This window comes from Astatotilapia calliptera, chromosome 22, assembly GCF_964374335.1.
Source record: "Astatotilapia calliptera chromosome 22, fAstCal68.1, whole genome shotgun sequence".
In the NCBI taxonomy this organism is placed as follows: domain Eukaryota; kingdom Metazoa; phylum Chordata; class Actinopteri; order Cichliformes; family Cichlidae; genus Astatotilapia; species Astatotilapia calliptera.
Genome location: NC_137442.1, coordinates 13,209,480 through 13,223,000, shown reverse-complemented (window position 1 = coordinate 13,223,000; position 13,521 = coordinate 13,209,480). Strand labels below are relative to the sequence as shown.

The 13,521-nt window shown below is 40.1% G+C and overlaps 2 protein-coding genes across 4 annotated transcripts; both read left to right on the top strand.

The window, feature by feature from the left end:
• Positions 1–2: 2 nt before the first annotated feature.
• On the top strand, positions 3–9,973 carry clk2a (CDC-like kinase 2a). Of its 3 annotated transcripts, none has more exons than XM_080295722.1 (13): positions 3–178; positions 1,471–1,670; positions 1,791–2,070; positions 3,128–3,218; positions 4,085–4,151; positions 5,412–5,528; positions 5,677–5,843; positions 6,307–6,401; positions 6,727–6,856; positions 7,829–7,911; positions 8,224–8,303; positions 8,414–8,504; positions 8,681–9,973. In XM_080295722.1, the coding sequence occupies exons 2-13, from the start codon at positions 1,471–1,473 to the stop codon at positions 8,867–8,869; spliced, it is 1,590 nt and encodes a 529-aa protein (XP_080151848.1). In that variant the 5' UTR covers positions 3–178; the 3' UTR covers positions 8,870–9,973. The 3 variants fall into 3 exon arrangements, with proteins under 3 accessions (XP_080151848.1, XP_026011674.2, XP_026011673.2); XM_026155889.2 differs by lacking the exon at positions 3–178 and adding an exon at positions 421–459 and having other exon boundaries at positions 1,797–2,070; XM_026155888.2 differs by lacking the exon at positions 3–178 and adding an exon at positions 421–459.
• Positions 9,941–13,461, top strand: LOC145423367 (uncharacterized). The gene is made up of 5 exons (XM_080295724.1): positions 9,941–10,120; positions 11,919–11,970; positions 12,161–12,517; positions 12,826–12,913; positions 12,990–13,461. The coding sequence occupies exons 3-5, from the start codon at positions 12,297–12,299 to the stop codon at positions 13,149–13,151; spliced, it is 471 nt and encodes a 156-aa protein (XP_080151850.1). The 5' UTR covers positions 9,941–10,120; positions 11,919–11,970; positions 12,161–12,296; the 3' UTR covers positions 13,152–13,461.
• The last annotated feature ends 60 nt before the right edge of the window (positions 13,462–13,521 follow it).

Genomic DNA, 13,521 nt, shown 5'->3' with positions numbered 1-13,521 from the left:
GCGGTACGAGCGCCGAATTGAACCAGAACTAGCTGTACTAAGCAGACAGAAAAAAGAAACTGGCTAGGTGATAGCAAAAGAGCTTTGAACATCGAGCTGGCGAGAAGGTAGAGGAGAAAAGTGGAACGCCACCACGGATTTTTTGTGGGATAAACGTACAGGGCTCGCTGCTAAAACGGTAAACACCGTGTTTATTTAAATAAGCTACATAGCGATTCTGCAGTTAGCGCGGCTGCTAGCGTAAGTAGCAAGTTAGCTTGACGAACGTAGCTAAGTTAAGATGGCGGTCAAATTATTTACATTAGCTAGTTGCTAGCAGTGCATGCTAATAGATACTACGTCGCTTGTTGATTAGTTACTTCTCTCCTGGCTTTGAAATGTTGGTGCTGTTAGTAAATGGGCTGGAGTGTTAAAGATGCTTAATTTTACTAATCCATGCAGAGATTAACGACCTTAACGGTAATTTAGCCTTACGTTTAACGAGTGTTGCATCGTCTTGGAATGTGTGTAAACAGCATAGGCAACGCTTAATGAGTAGCCACGACCAATTTATTAACTTGGCATTTACTTGTGCTTTCACTCTGCGTTGGATAAAGCTCAACTGAACTCATTTGCTCTAATAATTACTTCTGACTACAGTGCTAATGGCTTTGCAATGGTTTGATGCACCGCTGTGTGGTTTGGGGGTTGTCAAGTTTATTATGGTCATGCAACAGGGTTATTATAGCTATATCATCTCATTTGAACGCTGTTCTTCTTATTTTCAGTATTTTCAGACCCGTTGCAATAGTTTTGCGCATAGTTTTAGGTCCTTTGGAAAATTTTGTTGCCTTTTTAGGCATGAAGGAAAGTTGAACTGTTGTTCTGAGGGTGGCCTCCTATATAACCACGTTTACAGAAATGTCTAGTTCTAGGTTAAGGGTAGTTTAATTAAACAGTAAAAATAATATTTACACTTGTCATGCAGTTGAACGTATGATGCTAAAAGTGCCTGTTTCCAAGTTGACAATAAAGTTTGTTATGAAATTGTCTTTTTACTTTCAATTTAAATTCTTAAAACATAACGACAGTTAAATCAGGGAACCCAGAAGACTCGCGAGACTTCTGGATTGTGCGGAGTTCAAATTACTTAAGGTTTAATACGTTTTTATTGGCGAAAGGTCAAAAAATAAAAAGTAAAGGGAGTATTGTTCAGTAAGGTAACACCGATTTTTGCTTTGTGAACCCATATGTGGAAAAGCTGTGCTGATATACACAGTCCTGATGTGAGCCTTTGGGGAATAACTCTGAACTTTACGGTATTGTGGGGGGGGGGGTCTGTAATTACACACGAGAAACGTGCAGGTATTTAGTCCCTCAAATCCCATGAGTTTGGCAGTGATCAGCTGCTCCAATAATTTGAATGTAAGGAGTGACTTTCCTTAAACATATTTTGGTACTCTGTGCTAATTTGTTTCCTTTTTACACCAGATGCCTCACACAAGACGATACTCGTCCTCGGAAAGAGACAGTCGAGCCAGCTACCAGGATCGTTACAGAGACCGAGACAGAGGGCGAAGACATCGACACAGAAGAACGCCGACTTACTCCTCCAGCAGTGACAGAGAAAGAGACCGAGACAGGAGGGGACGTGGACACAGACAGGAAGGAAGCTATGTACGGTCACGGAGGTGCGTTATGGTCAAATTAGCTTGGGCTTTTACTCTTTCATGTTATATTTAACCCTCTTTCACTTTATTATTGGTTGCCAGTCCTAAGGTTTCAGGATATTTCTCTGCTCACTTATTCAGTCGCAGCTATGACAATCGGTCAGTGGAACAACGACCGTTTGACAGAAGATACTGCGAGGGATACAGACGGTTTGATCAGAGCAGAGAACGCGACAGAGACAGGGAGCCACATGGAGCAGCCGAAAGTTACTATCCACGTGACTTCTCGCCGAACATGTACGACTACAGACGCGGCCGTGAGAGGGAGCGTGAACAAGAAGAGTCGTACCGGAGGAAAGGCAGCAGGCGTAAGCACAAACGAAGGCGGCGTAGAACCAGGTCCTATAGCGCATCCTCCTCGGTGAGTACAGCCAGACCTGAGTTTGTGCTTTAAGTCTTCATCCTCTACCTCCACCTCCTGTTTCTTTCACTCAGCTCTCTCTGCCTCTGTCCTGTCCTAACCTTTTCTTTACAGCCCCTAGATTTGGTAAGTAGTAAAACCTTTATGATTTATTTTTGTTCTGTCACAGGGGTTTTATTATATTTGTGAATAGGTGGGTTTGGCTCTAATTGGCTCTTTTTTTTCAAAAATTCTTTCTCCTTTTTATGGTAGAGCATTTTCATTTTTATACAGACACTTTTTAGTACTTCAGCCACTATTTTGTCACCGATAATTGTTACTGTAATTTATTACTTTATTTTTTTTTATTCATAAGAGGGCAGAAAGCCTTGTGATTTTTGTTTTGGCTCTTGCAATTATTATTATTATTTTTTTTTTTAATGATGAAAAAAGTGAAAATGTTCTGCCAACCATAGTGCATTAGATTTTTATTAAAATTTATTGGCATTTAAAATGAGTTGGCTCTAGTTATTTCTTTTTGTGTGGGGTGTGGTTAATCACACCTGTTAAGTATTATTATGAACATAAATGAGGAAAAGGTTTGAATTTGATGTAGTATAACTGCTGGGATTATCTTTAAAGAAGTCCTGCTTGAATGTTTATGGCGTTGTTATTTTATCTTTCATCTTGTTGCAAAGTTTTGAAGTAGTTATATATATTATTGTTTTAATTGGTTGTTGCGTTGATGAATGGATGTGCCAGTTGCTTCCTTGTTTGTAAGCAGCTGTGGTTTAAAGGTAGGGGGGCGGGAGAGGAGCAGAGGACAACATGTGATCTTTGACTTGTTCCCTTGCACTATATCCCTATCGTTATATATTTCCTTCACGTGGTGTCATGCGTGAATCGCCCAATGACCATGAAACCCACCTACAACCACAACTACATCAACTACCACCCTCCTCCTCCCTCCTCATCCACCTGTGCCACCTGACGCCGTGGCTGCGGCTGCCCCTGAAACCCCCCCTGTCCCCTTCGGTCGTGTTGTGACCTGCTGATGGCCGTTTGGGTGTGAATACAGCGGAGCAACAGCCGGACGCGTGCACTGAGTGTGAGGGACGACGAGGAAGGGCACCTGATCTGTCGGAGTGGGGACGTCCTGCAAGAGAGATGTACTCACTGCCACTACTCTATCGTAACCCTTCTCCATATGAGTATTAAAGCATAGAGCATTTACATGACATGGGGAGTGCCTGATGATCATGATCATGATGATGATGATGCCGTGCTAGAATGCTCTTCGCTCTAGCTGAAATAGCAGGGTGGATTGCAAGAATGTTGAAGATTTTAGGAGGGACTTTAGATACAATCTGCTTTTTTTTTTTTTCTTTTTTTTTTTTCTAAGATTTTTAAGCTGTGGAGCATTTCCTTTATGTTTCACAGGTTATTTGACTTTCCTAAACTTAGAAATCCAATTTGCAGCTGTTTGTTTATGTTGCGCTTTAGCTTACAACTCAGTTACAGTTTTAAATCTGTAACTTAAGCTAGATGTTTTTCACTCGGATGGTTTCAGGGTCACATCACTTATTTAGCAAATTTCACTAAGGTTAGAACAACCAGTGCACATTTTAAGACTTTCTTTACATTAAACGCTTCATTTGAGAATGATTACAATACATATTATTTTTAATGTTTCAAGTTTATACAGCATTTGTATCGTTTTGGGCAAAGACAAAAGGATGCACTCTAATAGGTTCAATGACTGCAAATTGGTAATCAAAGGAAGGGAGTGCTTTATGTTTGCCCCCTTTGGTTTACATCATAACACCATTTAGTTACCATAGCCTTACGCGCAACGTTTTAAGCCTGCCAGACTCAGTAGGCAGCAATTCGGAAAGGGGATGGGCGCTAGCACTGATTCGCCTGTCTACACTTTTGCATTGTGTATTCCTGCACGAGTCCACATTTCTAATGCTTCTTTTTTTTCCCCCCCCGCTCTCCCTCTCTTGTTTTTTTTTCTCTTTGTACTGTGTTGCAGATGAGATTGTCAGCACTTTGGGGGAAGGCACCTTTGGCAGGGTGATGCGGTGCATTGACCATCGCAGGTGTGTGAGCTCTCAGTCTCTGGGTGTCTTAGTAGTTCATTAGGGAATTGTTGTTTCCTCAGCAACAAGAAACAAAAGCCTCTCTGTGCTTGTTTTGGGCTGTGATATTAGGATACATCAGAGGTGTTTAACCCATTTTTAGTACATGGGCAACATGCAGCCTGTATTGAGCATGGTGGACCAGTACCGGTATTGCATAAAACCCTCTGTAGGAGAAAGAAACTACCTCTCTAAATGTCTTTTATTTATGGTTACAGCCACATGTATTTTGGGAAAAAAATAGCCTTTTCTATCCATTTTGCCTTGACCTTTGAAAAACTCATGCCAGGGTGATGGTTTTTGAGAAGTTTGTTTCTACTTTTACATGTGAATAAGGAAAACTGATTTCCAGGCTGTGCACCTTTATTTTCTTTTTTTGATGTCTCACTGTGTTATTGTTTGTAGGCTTTTGATTGGCCAGAATTTCTTCAGAGATAGTGATGATGAACAGCCTGAAATTTCATAAGAAAAACAATTAGTCTTAAATTATCGCTATGTCTGTTGCTGTACCTGTGCAATACAATTTACGGACCACTGTGAATCAATGACAGCACAAAGGATTTACATAGTTTTTTTTTATTAAGGTAAACAGTGTTTTATGTTTCAAGTAACTTGTTGAGATTGTTCATTATCGGTAATTTTAGAGTCACATTATCACACCAGACATGGCAGAAAGACATTTCTGATTTTAATTCTGGTTCTGTTCACCACATTGTGATGTATACTGAAAATCAGCTCAAGAGTATTTTAGTCCCCTGTGACTGTGAGCCCCTCATGTGAACAGGGGCTATTTGTGCTTCTCTCCCTGCGGAAGATTTATTTTCTTGTGACAGAGCTAGAAATGTCCATCAGTTCATGTTCATGCCCAGGGCCTTAAGATCGTGATGTACCGTCGTTATGGGTTAATGTCTTCCAACCAGCTGGAACTGCTGCAGTGACTTTTTATATATATATATATATATATATATATATATATATATATATATATATATATAATTTTTTTTTTTTTTTTTTTTTCCCCGTCCTATAAATAACTTGATAATTGGAGCCTTTGCTCTCATAGCCAGGCGGTTAACTACTCTGTCTTGAATCTATAAATAAACAAGTGCTAGTGTTTAGCATTCAGGGCTGCACACAGGGATTACATAAAAAAAAAAATTAAGGCATGTTGTGTGTTTCATCACGCTAGTGTTTGTATTCATAATCTCTTGTGTTTTACAGGGGAGGAGCCCACGTTGCTCTGAAAATTATCAAGAATGTGGAGAAATACAAGGAAGCAGCTCGCTTGGAGATCAATGTACTGGAGAAGATCAATGAAAAGGATCCGGATAACAAATTGTGAGTTCTGACTCAGTCATACGGCACTGTGGTTAAACCTGTATTGCTTAGTGTCTTGTGTTCACTCCGAGGTTTAAGCTGGTTTACGTGATTGAAGTGAATTTGTCAGCTCACTCCCTGAACCTCCCATGCTTTGTCTGTCTTGCAGTTTATGTGTACAGATGTATGACTGGTTTGACTACCACGGTCACATGTGCATCTCCTTTGAGCTGCTAGCTCTGAGCACCTTTGACTTTCTGAAGGAAAACAACTACCTGCCCTACTCAATTGGTCACGTCAGACACATGGCCTACCAAATCTGTCTTGCTGTGAAATGTAAGTTGTATCTTTATGGTCTGTGAAATTTACAGATAAATTGGATGGGAATTAGGAATACTGTGAAAAGGGAAGACATTGATTCTTATAACTTGAGCTGTAATTTAGCTTTTGACTTGATGATTATACTTGTTCAAATCATCTGGTGTTTGTGGTAGACATTTACCACAGGAGGGCATCATAGCAAAAAGGGTGTTGGCCCCACTGACTTATCAAGTTTGTCTTTAGTAAATAAAAGCTACATATCCTCACCAAGCCCTTTAACTTGTTTACTGTTGTTAATGTTCTCATTTTGGTTTTACTGAGATATTCTAGTAGTGCTTTTCTGATGCTTTTCTATTAGTATTATGATTAGTATTATATGTTGTAATAAATGGTGAGTAGACAGTTTGTATAAAGTGATGCAAGGTAACTGACAATTTTGAATAACTTAATCAGTGAAGGTTGCTTTTTACCTCCGTAGTTCTCCACGACAATAAGCTGACACATACAGACCTCAAGCCTGAGAACATCCTGTTTGTCAACTCAGACTTCACCATGTCCTACAACGTAGAGAAGGTAAGAGTCAAGGAAAACAGTTTAAAAAAACAAAACAAAAACCCAACAATCATATTTGTTTATAGGCAGGTTGGTTCCAAAACTCAAGGGCTACTTTTTGTTCATTTTACATATGAAGAAAAAAAAAGTTTTTTATGAAAATGTATCACCTTTCTTGTAGGTGGAGGAAAGTTTTCCTGTTACTTATTGCTGGCAGTTATGATGAATAGATATGAAAACACGTGTTGCTATATTTTAAGGGGAAAAAAAGCTAAGCTTCTCTACTGCAGATTTACTCCTGAGAGAAAGATGGGCATTTCTGAAAAACATGCGTGTCATCTTCCAGAAACGAGAGGAGCGGACTGTTAAGAGCACGGCAGTACGCGTGGTGGACTTTGGCAGTGCCACATTTGACCACGAGCACCACAGCACCATTGTGTCCACGCGGCATTACCGTGCCCCTGAGGTCATATTAGGTGAGAACTGCTATAGATGTGCAGTAGATGGTTTTGTGATTATATCCACAAATCTTTGGCCCAGTCACATGAGCAGCTGTGGCTTTTTCAGTTGACACAATATGCTTTGCCTGGAAGACCAAAAGTTTGCTTTGAAGTTATTTTAAAAAGCAAACAAACAAAAAAAAGAGAAACGGGTTCAAACAGGCACAGGCTGATTGCTCTGTTAGGAAAAGCAAATGGGATTTATGATATGTGATATTCAAGTATGTGAAATATTCACTTTTACACAAGTGTATCATCAGTGGTACAATAAGTATCTACTGAAAGCAGTTTATGCTGAGATAAATTGGGGCTGGTTGATGTAAGGAGTGCAAAATGACTCGCATCAAAAACAAATTGGATCATTTGAATGTTTTTTGTGTGACTTCAGCAAGCATGCGAATCCTTTCCAGTGTGCATGTTGCTTTAAACTCAATAATGTACTGATAAGTAATTGATGATAAAAGATCAACTGACTGTAACATAATGTTGTTCAAAAACACGTTCCCGGGCATTATAAGTGGGAGATAGAAACAGAGATTGTGCTGATATATAATTTCTGGTCTGTTAATGACCAAATGACCAAAAACACACTTTGGTGACGGTGCAAACGAAAAACTTTTGGAGGAAAAGAAACCCTTTAAACAGGAAGAAATCTCTGGCAGAACCAGGCTTGATACTCAATATTCACAGTTACCTGGTCCAGCCCCAAGTTATATGCTTTGTCAAAAAGGAAAGTTTTAAGCCTAAACTTAGAAGTAGAGAGTGTGTGTGTCTGTCTTTCCTGTTAAATTCATTCCCAGTCATCACTGCAAACACTGAGTGAATCTGGCCAGAAATGGATGTAAATTAAAACGTGGCTGGTTGTGGGAAGCTTACAATCACAAGGTGGTAATCCTGTCCTCTTGTAATCCTGTGGTGGTTTAGTGTACTTATACTTTTGTGTTTCAGAGCTGGGCTGGAGTCATCCCTGCGATGTGTGGAGCATTGGCTGTATCCTGTTTGAGTACTACTTGGGCTTCACTTTGTTTCAGGTACACGGCAGCACACAGTTTGTTTCAGCAGAATACGCCTTTTATTTACTTTTTGTAAACTGATTTATTTGCTGAAATCTCAACTATTAGTTAAAGCTCTAATGTAAATGGGTCCTTGTAAATGCAAGTGTACAATTATTCAGTGCTGGTAAGAATGAACCCTTGCCACTGGTGAGCTCTCTAAAACCGAAGACACCATATGCAACAGCAGAACCTGAAGTAGTTAAATTCTGATTATCTACTGAATCACTCTCTTCCTTTCTGTGTGAGTCTTTTCCCCTCTCATTCTTGCTTATCTTATATTTTTTGCAGACTCATGACAACAGGGAACATTTGGCTATGATGGAAAGAATCCTGGGACCAGTGCCCTCCAGGATGATTCGTAAAACTCGGTAAGAGAACATAGAAACACAAGTAAAGGAAAAAATGTGAAAAAATTAAAAATGTGCCTGATGCAAACATATTTTTAAAGCAACATTTTAAACTAATCTTACTCTCTCAGGAAGCAGAAATACTTCTATCGTGGTCGTCTTGATTGGGATGAGAGCTCCTCAGCGGGAAAATATGTTAGAGAAAACTGCAAACCATTACGGGTAAGTGGAGTGAGTGAGAAGGGCATGAATTTGATGATTAGTGGGGATGAAAAGTTCCCTGTATGATGCAACAGATGTTTCTTGTATTTCATGTTGGAGTTGTTTTTTTTTTGTTTTTTTTTATTGCCACTAATTTCCACTTTTTTTCTTTTTCTTTTTTTTCCCCCTTCTTTCAGCGATATCTGCTGTCCGAGGCGGAAGAGCACCACCAGCTGTTTGACCTCATCGAAAGCATGTTGGAGTATGAGCCCTCCAAGAGGCTTGCACTGGCTGACTCTCTAAAACACCCTTTCTTTGAGAACTTAGGGATCAGTGAGGCTGCAGGCACCAAGAGCTGGGAGGGCAACCGGGACATCAGCCGGTGACCCACAACCCTCCAAAGACTGAATGATGAAGGGTTTACAGTCCTTTCTGTGTGGAGCAGTGGGAACTGTTGAATAAATTGGGGCCTCATCTGTCATTAAAGCATGGACACCTTAACTTCTCGCTCCTCTGGCGTCAATCTCTGTAGCCACAAGAGGCATGTTTTTGCAGCAGAGACTGAAAATAAGCCACAGAAGATGTGGGGGAAAGAGTGAAGTCTTTTCTAGTTCTCACCTCGGCAGAGGCAAAAAAAAAATCTTTAAATGGAAGATTGTTTGTATCCAAAGTAGCCCACTATGCAGCTCCTGTCTTCCTTTAGACTTCTGAAACACCTTCCACCCTTCTTTCTGTTTACCTGTTATTTTAACCAGCATGTAAAGAAAATAAGGAAATGCTACCAGAGTCTGTCATCAAAAAAAGAATCAGCTTTGGAGATGAAAAAGTCTTCCGATTCTGAGGTGAAAGGAAAGGGTAAAAAAAGGAGACATGGAGAAGAGATTCTGTTATACAAACATCTGATCATTCAAATTGGAAAGTATTGCAAACATCTGTGGCAGAGGCAAGTGTCTCAACTTCTTGTCTACGTTGTTAATTAAAGACCTGCACATAGACTTCTTGTTTTATAAAAGAAATGTCCCCTATATGGAGAATCTGCCATAAATTAGTGGGTTTATTACTATTCACCAGTAATGTAAGAAGATAATAATGACGGGACACTCCCCCTACATGGGTCTTTGCTGCCTCTCTTATATGATAAATATGTTGTCATGCAATGATTTCTGGGTGTGAGAGTGTGTGTCTGTTGGATGGAGTGGGCGACGCGTTTATGTTTTGCTCAGTGGTTTACGTAAGCATTAGTTGTGGGAACATTCCCACTCATTCAAACTCCAATAACTGCCTTTTCCATGTTTGACATTTTTAGACCTGACGTCTCTCTATCGAGGTTAAGCACACAGCCCCTGTTGATGGTATTTATTATGAGTTCTTCTAGGTCATAGTCCCCACCGCCAACCTGTACATGACTTGTTTTTTTTGTATGAAATTAAAGCGTATAAAACTGTATATATGTATTATTGTGTAGAATTAAAGTCCTCCTTGCCAAAGGCTTCTGGTTTCCGCTGTGTCCGTTTGGGCCTGTGATAAAATTAAAGGTGGTTACCATTTCTGTTTCTTACCTCAGCGATGCCTCTGCTGGATGACCTGCGTAGCTGTCACACAGGTCTTTGGATGCTTGAGTGAACAAAAGGAAAATGGTGAGTATTATTTTCTAATTTGAAGTAATTTCTTTAAATCTTTCACATTTTTACTGCAAACTGTCTCTTGGATTCCACTGGCACTAAAAGCTTTCATCTTAATTGAGATGCATGCGATTCATTCATATCAGATTTTATCATTTGCACATTTTACCACCTGCATTTTCAGATTACTGAAGTCTGATTTTATAGCAAATTATTCTGGGGCACTCTTCTCTGGATCATCAGCCACACTTTAGACTATCACTAGAGTCAGGGTCTTTTTAAGTGTATTCTTTTTTTTTTAAATGGGATAATTTTCATCCTGGTTTCCAAGTATCTTAACTGTTTAATAGTTTTAGGCATTTTGCATACACTGATAAAATAAAAATAAAAAATCCCTAATGACAGGGTTTTTTGGCAGCGACTGTCGGATGTTTTTCCTCCACCAGTCCTATCCTGTTAACTAATCTCTCTGTCATTACCCTTTTAAATCTACGCTCAGCTGTCACCTCCTGAGGAGCAGAAGAGAGCTGAGCACAAGATCTGTTGCAACAGGTGTATAGATGGATCGTCATGTAGACTTCCCCACCTGTCAGTACTTTTATTAGTACTTTTATTAACCTCGCTGTCCCCATTCTTTCTCAAACAACAGCAGACCGAATAGAAACCCTGCTATGCATTAACCTTAAGAGAAAATGATAAAACTGAATCTGTTTAATTGAAACTGTGCTTGACTGACATACAAAGATGTGGGATGTAGGTTTTCTGGTCATTTTCTCACGTTTTCTAACAACCTGAGGAATGTCCAGTTCTTTGTGTTAAATGTAAAAACCTTCATATGCAGAATGGAAATAATCTGTATGGTAGAAATGCACTCTTGTAGCATCAAACACAGGTGATTCATGGTGGTGTGGGCAGGCTGAGACTGTCTGAAATTCCACACTAATATAGTATTTAGTATGCTTCGATAATGAGAGTCTTACCCTTAATATATGTATATAATTGCAGTGTGTAGCAGTACTTTAAATGCATACCCTTTCCAGGTAAATATTAGAGTATGTGGCACTGGATACTACACTAGCGTATAAATCTATAAAAGCAGTGCAGCAGTAACAGGATTTAAGAGGCACAGCTGGCAGCTCAATCTTTATGGTAAATCTTTATAGTGTTTAAAAATAAGGTGCCAATTTGTTAATGATTGCTTGGTCTCGCACAGGTTGTTGGATAACCATTAACACGTGTTAATGGTTAAGTGACATGAACAGTAGTAAAAATATTGAGTATATAGTGCATGGTTTGGGATTTCAGACACTGTGAATGCTGTTTCTCTCTAGACCTGAATTTGTCTGAGTTCACTGTGAATGAAGCGAATCTGTGAATGAAATTGATCCTTCCAGTCAATGAAACTGTCTCGTCTTTGGGTAGAAGTCGTCCTCTGTGCGTCATAAAAGCGTCATCCTCCGCCTTCCACTTGATCAGCTCCCATCTGTCAGGCTTCCTCTGACCCTGTTTCCAAATAATTTCATCAGCTGCTAAAATTGACAATGAAAATTTTCAACCAAGTGTAGCTTAGTCGTCGTCAGTCCCCTGGATGTAAATTTTTTTAAGCATCTGTTTGCATGTGCAGATTTGTTTGCAGCTACTCTGTTGTTAATGAGATAAGCGACTGTTGCGTCCTCAGTTAATCCAATTTGGAGACCTGCAAGGTCATCAGTCAAATCCACATAAGAGCAGAGCGCTGCGGAGCGGAGGTGTCTACAGGTACACAAGCTGAAGTGCTGGCAGCAGAGCATTAAATGGATCCTTTGCTTTACAGCTTTGACAAATGATATCATCAGCCCATTGTGTCTACAGGAGAACGCACAAAGGTCAGTCATTGTTTCTTTAAACCATGTGCAACATGTTTTGTAAAATTGTGACTTTAGGGTGTCTCTTTTTGATGGACACAGACAAAGACTTTTCCAAATAAAGGATGGATAGTATTTTTTTCTTTTCTTTTTTTTTAAATTTCAATATAGAGGTATTAAAGTTTTCTCTGCTTGTACTTTTTATTTGCAGATTACAGTCTCCAATAAAAGCCTCACTTCTGCTGAATATTTATCCCAAACAAAGAGGCGCACCTTCATGCTGATATTGCCTTAAATACTCGGAAAAGTCTACCTGATAAATCAAGCGACATCTACAAACGGCGCAAATGGATTCCTTAATGTCACTGGGCGCTCCCCTGAAGCAGTTCACCAGCTGTGTGTCGGGGAAAAGCACCGCCAAGAGGGGCGCCGGGAGGAGCCAGTCTGTCCGCAGAAGCAGCTTCACCCGCAGGAGGAGCTTCAGCAGGAGGAGAAGCGTTCCCTGCAACAGCCAAAAAGTGCCAGACTCCTGGCTCAGAGCTTACCAGGATGAACTGAAGAGGGAAAGGTAAAAATAAATAAATAAATTAAACAGAAGCATTCATGTGATTGATTGAATTTCAGTTTTTAATGTGGTTTTGCCAGGGTGTGTGGAGTTTTTCACGATCACTTTTAGCTTTCTTTGCAATACAATAAACAGGAGTTAGAGTTGCTGTTGTATTTTAAGAAAACAATGGTTTTCAGTTACTATCTTGTCATCAAGCTAAGACTCTTGGCCAGACAGACCTGGCTTAGTGAGGATAAGACTCTTCCTCACATGAATAAGCTCCTCGCCCATGTGCCACGCTAAATGTTGCTCTTTGCTGTTTGCCAAAGGAAACGTCAGCAAGCCATGCTGGCCAAGAAGAACGCTGAAAGGGCTGTCAGGAAAACTCAGTTCAGGAGCCATCACTGCCTCCCACGGGTAAGTGAGCAGCTACATTCAAATGCTACTGACTTATCAGCGTGTCATTATCTAACCTGAACACCTGTGCCTGCAGCAGAGCAACGCTTCCAGGAGGAAACCGACCCCGGCCAAGGACGACTCCTTCTTTGGAGCCTTTCAGGGCCTCAGTCTGGATGGATTGATGGGGGCTACTAATGCATCCCCTGCTGTGACGGCGCCTGGTGCAGGTGCAGGAGATCAGTGCAAAGTCATGTGAGATGGGACGCGTAAAGACGTTTAGATTTTTTCCAATGAGCCGCATGCTTTTGCAAATTTTTCTGCAAATGAGACTGGATGGAGAAAATGAGACTGGCTCTCACCATGTAACCCAAGAGGACGGGAAACATTTATATTACTCTGTATTTTCTGAAGTATTCTTTTTCCTTTGGCAGACAATGCTGCTTCTTATTTTGATGTTTGTTTTACAAATTATAGACTGTAGCTATCACCATTGTTTCATGATGTTTGCTGAGTACAACTGCAAAGAAAACTGAATTATTAAACTTTTATTTTATTTTCCCACTGTTCATTTTCAGTCTTTTTTTTTTTTTCTTCATTTTGTCCTTAAAAAAGCCAAAACAGAAACT

Coding starts and splice junctions, on each gene's coding strand:
- clk2a (XM_026155888.2), top strand. CDS start 436: ATGCAGAGATTAACGACCTTAACG. Junction 2,071..3,127: donor CCTATAGCGCATCCTCCTCG/GTGAGTACAGCC, acceptor GTGTGAATACAG/CGGAGCAACAGCCGGACGCG. Junction 8,304..8,413: donor AGGATGATTCGTAAAACTCG/GTAAGAGAACAT, acceptor TTACTCTCTCAG/GAAGCAGAAATACTTCTATC.
- LOC145423367 (XM_080295724.1), top strand. CDS start 12,297: ATGGATTCCTTAATGTCACTGGGCGCTCCCCTGAAGCAGTTCACCAGC. Junction 12,518..12,825: donor GATGAACTGAAGAGGGAAAG/GTAAAAATAAAT, acceptor TGTTTGCCAAAG/GAAACGTCAGCAAGCCATGC. Junction 12,914..12,989: donor GCCATCACTGCCTCCCACGG/GTAAGTGAGCAG, acceptor CTGTGCCTGCAG/CAGAGCAACGCTTCCAGGAG.